Source organism: Glycine max, chromosome 13 (genome assembly GCF_000004515.6).
Source record: "Glycine max cultivar Williams 82 chromosome 13, Glycine_max_v4.0, whole genome shotgun sequence".
Taxonomy (NCBI): Eukaryota; Viridiplantae; Streptophyta; class Magnoliopsida; order Fabales; family Fabaceae; genus Glycine; species Glycine max.
Window position 1 is genome coordinate 28201268 of NC_038249.2, and position 8127 is coordinate 28209394.

Sequence of the window (8127 nt, forward strand, 5' to 3'; positions counted from 1 at the left end):
CAAAATGGGTTTTTGCATGGGATATGATCATATGGCATTAGGTTATTGTTATTTTCACTCCCCCTATTTACTAATGCACTCTCCTTTCATTTTTCTTATCCAAAATTACCCCGAGAATACACTCCTTTTTCCCTTTGTCAATTAGGCGAGTCTCTCTCTGCAGCTGCAGAATGCACAGCAGCACTGAGACAAAGTTGCAAAAGTCTCCATCGACCAAATACAAAGAACTAGACGGCTGGTTGGGTGCTCAAATATTCAAGAAACATCAACGTGTGTGGCTGGGAACCCTTAACGAGAAAAAGAGATTGAGATGGCTTACGACATTGCCACGAAGCGCTTCTAGGGCAAGGAATATCAATTTCCTTTTGAGAAAAATGGTTTTCAACGATTTTTGAAACTGTAAATGAAAAATCACAAATCCCTTTTTGTGACAAGAATAATACAATTCCATTCCTCACTATCCATAAGCTATTCCTAAATTGGCATTTTATTGTCTCATATCCTCCTCCTCCTCCTCTCTCTCTTTTTCGTTCTCATTGTGGTCAATTGTCATATTTGGCATTATGAACAAGAGTATTGTCAAAATACCACGAGTGAGGAGCTTCAGAACATGGTTCCTGTGAAACAAAATACTACACGTCCAAGAATCCACTTATTCCAGGTAAATAGAAGTGCAAAGCTTAGCGAAAATAAAGAAAAGGAGTGTAATTTTATCCATAAATTGGGAAAACAAAATTGAAAAGGAAGTGCATTAATGTATCAAGGAGTGGAAATAGTAATTGTCTCGCATGATGGGTCTAGTAACCAAGGGAATTTTAATATTGGGCTGTTTTGGTGTTGAACAAAAATCGTCAGTTGAAATATTTAGGATGTTACTATTGGCTGCTACCATAATTACTTTTGGTCCCTATAAAACTTTATTTTTTTGAAAAAGACTATTTTACCCCTTTATTCAAAACACTTCATTCCTTTTTCTTTCTCCCTTCCTATTACCCGTGCTATCCTTATCCTTGCCCTTGTTAAATACACAATGAAAATACAATTATGGTATGATCCTCATTGAGACACACAATGTATTTTCATTGTATATTTTTTTTAAAAATAAAACACAACAGAGTCATTTTTTTATTTTTTTTAAAAAAAACACAATAGGATCATATTTTTGTTGTATTTTTTCTTATGGTTTTTTTATTAATTATAAATGCAAGTTACCTTTTTTTAAAGTAATCAAATTAATTGATATAATTTACCATTTTTAATTAAAATTAAATTGATTGTACACAGGTTATCATTTATAAAGATAATCAAATTAATTATTATAAGAATTATTTTTATTAATCGTAATCAGATCAATTCATGATATTATTTTGATTACAATTAAAAAGTATAATTTATGTCTTCATTAATCTAAATTTAAATAAAAAAGGTAATTTATGTAACAATTAATTTATAAAGACACAAGGCAATGTTTTGATTGCTAGTTTTGCAATGGTTGGAACATTTTGCATTTCACTTTCACATTTTCACTCAAAACCTTAAGGCTTAGGTTTATGGGTTTTCTCCTCACTTATATGGTACTCAATTTTTCTACTTCTACTCGATGTAGGACTTTATCTCACACTTGTACTTCATCAATACTTCTGATCTCTCTTTGCTTTTTTTGAATTTTTGTCTCAAACAATTACATGAAGTGAAACCTCTCTCCTCTACATATCTACCTCATAGAATAACACTTATGTTAATATATACAAAACAAATACAATCATACAAGAGATAACACCCTGACAACACCTCTATCATATGTTAGTTAAGCCTACATATCTTTTTTTTTAAAAAAATTACCTGAACCATTGGATTTGTTGATGCAATGTCTTTTATTGGTATCCTTTTGATCCACTATTGACAAGTTACCCTTCTCAAATGCTTGTGGATTCTGATTACTATCAAAGGTAAGACAATCAGTAGTGTGACTAGATTTTTGTGTAGAGGAAAACCATGTTTAAGGTAACATTGGTCTTCAATATGATAAAGTTTATGATAATAAGTGCATTGTTTGACATTCTGTGATTCTTATCCTTCATTAAAATTTCCCGTTCCGTTATCATTACGCACACATCTGATACGTCCAAATATGTATCTAAGAAGTATTTGATTTTAAAAAAAAATATTGTAAGACACAACGACTCAAGATGGATGAATAGGGATCAGATATGACTCAATTGTTTCACATACCAATATGATACGGCTTGAGTCATTTTTTGAATTTTTTAGTATTTTATAATTTTATTGTTTTTAGTTTAGGATTCTTAAAATAAAAGAAATGTCTAAACCTAAACAAAATGCAACTTCTCTCCTTTTCTCAACATAAATAAAGCACAACACACCATTTCCATCTTCTCCGAGCATGAAAACTCCTATCTTGTAGTTCTTCCAACGAGGGGATTTATTTTGTTGGCAATTGGGTCTCTCTCCGTACAATGCTCAAACCATAATTTTATTGAATAAATTTGTTTTGCCACTCAACAATTGTATTTGCAATGTTTGATAAAACAAAATTTGCATATGTGCATTGTTTTAATAGCACTCAAGATCTTCTACGTAATTGCATTTTAACACCAACATTATTACACTTTATTTTGCATTTACATATAAATTTTTTATAACTTTTTATTAACATATCTCGAACGTATTGTATCCTTAATTTCAAAAAATTATATTCCCTTATCTGTGTCTTATCATACATGTGTCACATCACATATCTAGGCTTCATATATAGCTTAAAATCCTTGAATCTACTAATAGCTTTTGCCAAATCTCAACTGCTCTCTATTGCACATGTACAATGTGGAGTAGGTCTTAAGTGAATCCAACTTCTCCCAAAGAGTCTTCAAAATAGTGAAAAAATCCAGACATTTATTTCTCCTTGTTTCATGGAATGGACCTCTAGTAGAAGATCTGAGGCCCCAAAATGGTCACCTTTTGAGAATCTCTCTTCCAAGTCTTCCCAAAGATCCTTTGCATTATGAACGTGAGGTGCCAAAGTTCTTGTGATCCAAGAAATTACCATATCGTTGCACCTTTCCCATTACCAAGAAATTGTTATCATCTTCAGCAGGAATAGAAATTGAACCATTAACAAACTTCAACTTGTTTTTGGTTAAAAGCTAAGTGCTCGTTTCATAGCCTGACTCCACGAGTGGTAATTGTTACCATTCGTCTGAGGAGTAACAAGCTGCATTCAGGATGTAGGTAGTAACGGTTTGAAGAATTTTGCAATTGATCCACTAAACTATCTGGATTGGAATCTTCCATGAATAATCGAAGAAGAGAAAGAAGATTCAAAACTTGCAGAAAGAAAATCAACAACATAGAGTCTATGGGGAAGAGGATTCATGAAGGTCGCAGAAGAATAGAGAACTATTATATATATCCTAATACCTTGCTCTTCAGATCCCACTCTCCAACCTTTGTCCCTGTTTCTTAGAATCCCGCTGAATTCTAACGTCATAGCAACAAACACTGACGAGATTTTTCTTTTCAATGTTCCAATTGGTATTTTTAGACGTATACGTGAAAGACAAATCAATGAATCAATTTTCACATTAAAACTACGCTCTAATTGTCAATGATCAAACAAGTAAATAATATTAAACATCTCATAATACAACGGATATATGTTCAACATACTTTTCAACCATAACAGGAAAAGTGAAGATTGGAGATGACTGAGTACTGTTTATAACCTTGTTGTCTTATACGAATGACAGGAAACAAGGGACTCAACAAAAGTAACCAACTGTAATTAAAAAATGGGTGTTTCAGACAATTGAAATCTCTTTTCATTTGTTTATACTAAGCTTAATCCCATAAGCATACACATTCTCATTAAATGTATGAATAAAATAAGATAATATTTTATATTTATATGACTAAGTAATTAGTTAAATAAGTATTTAATTAGAAGTGAGGTGCTACAAGAACTAAAGAAATTACTTGAAGTAAACAATCACCAACCGCCAAAATCTTATCAAGTCAATAAAGCAAACTAAATAAACAACACAAATAATGATAAAGTAGTCATAAATCATAAATCACGAGTTTGAACGGAAAAGATGTCAAACAACAAAAGTAGGAACTGCATTATCTTTGTCAAAATTAATTGAAAATTTAGTTAGAAGTTAAGAAATTAGTAAATAATTGAAAGCTTTTACGTTAATTTATTAAAAATAAATGTTTGGTAAAACTAATTGTTACACAATTAGTTGGAAAATATAAAATCATATAAATAACATATTTAAAAAGGATAATAAGAAAATTAAATAAATATTTTAAGGATAAAAAGAATAAAATATAAAAAATTAGAAGGTAATATTTTAAAAAATACTATTTCAAGTAACATTTTAAAAAATATTATAAATTATTAAAAAAATGTTAAAATTACTTCAAAAATCTCATTTATCAAACAGTTAAACAAATTTTTCGGTCAATAAAAAAAATTATTAACTAAAATAACTTGTTGAACATAATCTTTTTAGTAAATAAAAGAGATTAGGGATTAAGTAGGTTTGAAATATTTTTCTCTCTTTTTTGTATTATCAATATTATCTTTAGTAGTATTTTTAAATAAAAAAAACTTAGAAACTCAATTAAATTATTTTGCAGACGAAATAGTTGAATATTGAATTTTTGATTAATAGCACATAATTTTTAACATAAAAGATAAAAAAACATAAATCATTTTGGCTAAGATAAAATAAAAACCGTTGTATTAACAATAGAATTCTATTTTCTCCATATATGGGGAGATGGAGGATTCGGTATACCTACTCATGAGTTCCAACAACCATATATAAAATTTAGAAGCCTACAAATTAAACCAAAGTTCTTTAATCAAAGACTACATGCCTAAACTTGTACAAGTTGTATCCCTCCACCCGCACTTGCAGAGAGTGGCACATCAACCAAATGGAGAAGAAAAGCAAAGCCAAAAGAGTCCATTGTTTGGTCCTAGCATATCCAGCTCAAGGTCACACCAACCCCATGCTTCAATTCTCCAAGCTTCTTCAACATGAAGGTGTGAGAGTAACATTTGTCAGCACCGTTTTCCATTGCAAGAACATGAAGAAACTACCACCTGGCATTTCACTTGAGACCATTTCAGATGGTTTTGACAGTGGCAGGATTGGAGAAGCAAAGAGCTTAAGGGTCTATTTGGATCAATTTTGGCAAGTTGGGCCAAAGACTCTTGTTGAGCTTCTTGAGAAGCTTAATGGATCATCAGGGCACCCTATTGATTGTCTTGTTTATGATTCATTCATGCCTTGGGCTCTGGAAGTTGCAAGGAGTTTTGGGATTGTTGGGGTTGTTTTTCTCACTCAAAATATGGCTGTGAATAGTATATACTATCATGTCCACTTGGGAAAGTTGCAAGCTCCCCTCAAAGAGGAAGAGATTTCTCTTCCTGCTCTGCCCCAACTTCAACTTGGGGACATGCCTTCTTTCTTTTTTAACTATGTTGAGCATCCTGTTTTTCTTGATTTCTTAGTAGGTCAGTTTTCTAACATTGACAAAGCTGATTGGATCATCTGTAATTCCTTCTACGAGCTGGAGAAAGAGGTAAGTAGCTCAAGTCTTTTGACACTAACACACACACATGTCCTAATTTTATTACTTTTTTTATTGGAATAAATAGTTGGTCTAGTGTGTTATAAAACAATTTTACCTTATTATCCAATTAGCAAATGTATGGCAAGTTGAATTCTACAATAACTTTTTTAATACTTACCATAATTTCTGATTAATTATTCATGTAAAAAATATCTACTCACAATACATAGAAATTAAATTCTTTTTATTTTTAGTTTATTTTTCTTATAAGATTTATAATTTGACTTTTGAGATTCAGAGGATAAAGTAAGCAACTTTGGTTGTTAATAAGAAAATCAATTATATTATGTACATATACATCACTAATCATAAATGTATTAGAATGTGACATTACTTATTTTGCTTGTAGGTGGCTGATTGGACGATGAAGATCTGGCCAAAATTTAGGACAATAGGACCATCCATTCCATCCATGTTTTTAGACAAGCAAACCCAAGATGATGAAGACTATGGTGTTGCACAATTCACAAGTGAAGAATGCATAAAATGGTTAGATGATAAGATAAAAGAGTCTGTTATTTATGTTTCTTTTGGGAGTATGGCAATACTTAGTGAGGAGCAAATAGAAGAACTAGCTTATGGTTTAAGAGATAGTGAAAGTTACTTCTTGTGGGTGGTTAGAGCTTCTGAAGAGACTAAACTCCCTAAAAACTTCGAAAAGAAGTCAGAGAAAGGCTTGGTAGTGTCATGGTGCTCCCAGCTAAAAGTTTTAGCACATGAGGCCGTAGGGTGCTTTGTAACACATTGTGGTTGGAACTCTACATTAGAAGCTTTGAGCTTGGGAGTTCCAATGGTTGCAATACCACAAGAGGCTGACCAAAGCACTAATGCCAAGCATATTGAAGATGTTTGGAAGGTGGGAATCAAAGCTTCAGTTGATGAAAAACATGTTGTGAGACGAGAAGTGTTGAAGCGTTGTACAAGGGAAGTAATGGACAGTGAAAGAGGCGAAGAGATGAAGAGAAACGCCATGCAGTTGAAGACTTTGGCTGCAAATGTTGTTGGTGAGGGTGGAAGTTCTCATAGAAACATTACTGAATTTGTGAATAGCTTGTTCCATTTGTAATTAATGCACTCAACCTCAAATTACTTCTTATTTACTCAGTCACACACCGTGCGTGAATTTTACAGTTGTTTTCAGGAAAGTTATAACTATTCTGAATGAAGTTACAGATTTTTAACCAAAGATACTTAGAGTCTACAGTCAAATAAACTGTAAACTGACTCGAGCACTTCATTTTTTATATGCATAAATCAATAAGGTTGATTCTTTGAGTATCATGAAGTTTTGTTTTTCTTTACTTTTGATCATCTGTTCATATTTTTATTATTTTTGGTAAATAAAAACTATAAATTGTCTTAATAGGATTATTTACCGAATATAGAAGCTCTTCAATTCAGTACAATTGATAGTCACCTAGAAACTAAATGTTATTCATTTGCAATCAACTTTTTGAAACTTAATAAAAGCACAAAATTTGGTACACTATATCAAACAAGTGGAAAGCAAGAATGTGAAGGATTTCCAATGAAAAACATTAGTCAAAATTAGCTTCCATGACAGCCTTAAAAGATTTCTCATTCGTCTTATATCAGCTTCAATTCATGACAGGAACCAATGTTTTAAGGAAATTATCATAACCGTAAATTCTTCTCATTCCAAGACCAAAGAAGAAAGGGAAGAAAAGAGAAAAGAGAAAAATATAGAAAAAAATATTTTTTATGAAAAGATGTTTATGCCATTTCATTCATAACAAGACTCGTGTATATGTCATTAACTGAAAATTAAATTTTGTTGGCTACCTCAAGCTCACAAAGAGTATTTAATTCTATTAAGTCTTCATACTACTACCATTTAGAATCAACCAGTAAAGCCATTTGATAATATTTTGAAAAAAGTACATAATCAAATAAAAAAAATGGAAACATATTTCACTGTCAATAAATTAAAACACGTGATGGGACTCTAAAATTTTAAAACCAATTTGATAGTACATGTTATTAAGAAGAGGTAGATTGATGATTATCATGACAAAATAAATCATAAAAAGTTTTGGAAAAAGCTCAGGACTAAATTATATTTCGGCAACAACTTCAGCGACCAGCTTTATGCAATCGGCTTACAAAATTTGGCTAACAATTTTTTGAGTGATAACATATTTTAATTTTTTTTGTATATCTATTTTATATTTTTTACACATACTTATAATTATAAACATAAATTATTCTTTTGTAGTGATATGAACACACTAAAATCTTATTTATTTAGTCTTTGAACTTTAAAACTTCATACATATGATTGAGTAGTTTTTATTCATTCATCTCACCTTTAAAGAATTTAAACTTCATTCATCTATTATTTCAACATTAACAAGAGACCCATACAAATATCTAGGCAATCAAATGCGACTTCATTATTTTCTGAATAGTTAAGCATACAAGTGTATTTACAAAACAATT

At 31.0% G+C, this 8127-nt stretch overlaps 1 protein-coding gene across 1 annotated transcript; it reads left to right on the forward strand.

Moving 5' to 3' along the window:
• Nucleotides 1-4881: 4881 nt before the first annotated feature.
• Nucleotides 4882-6775, forward strand: LOC100781199 (UDP-glycosyltransferase 74G1). Its single transcript, XM_003541471.5, has 2 exons — nucleotides 4882-5616; nucleotides 6017-6775. The coding sequence occupies exons 1-2, from the start codon at nucleotides 4966-4968 to the stop codon at nucleotides 6731-6733; spliced, it is 1368 nt and encodes a 455-aa protein (XP_003541519.1). The 5' UTR covers nucleotides 4882-4965; the 3' UTR covers nucleotides 6734-6775.
• The last annotated feature ends 1352 nt before the right edge of the window (nucleotides 6776-8127 follow it).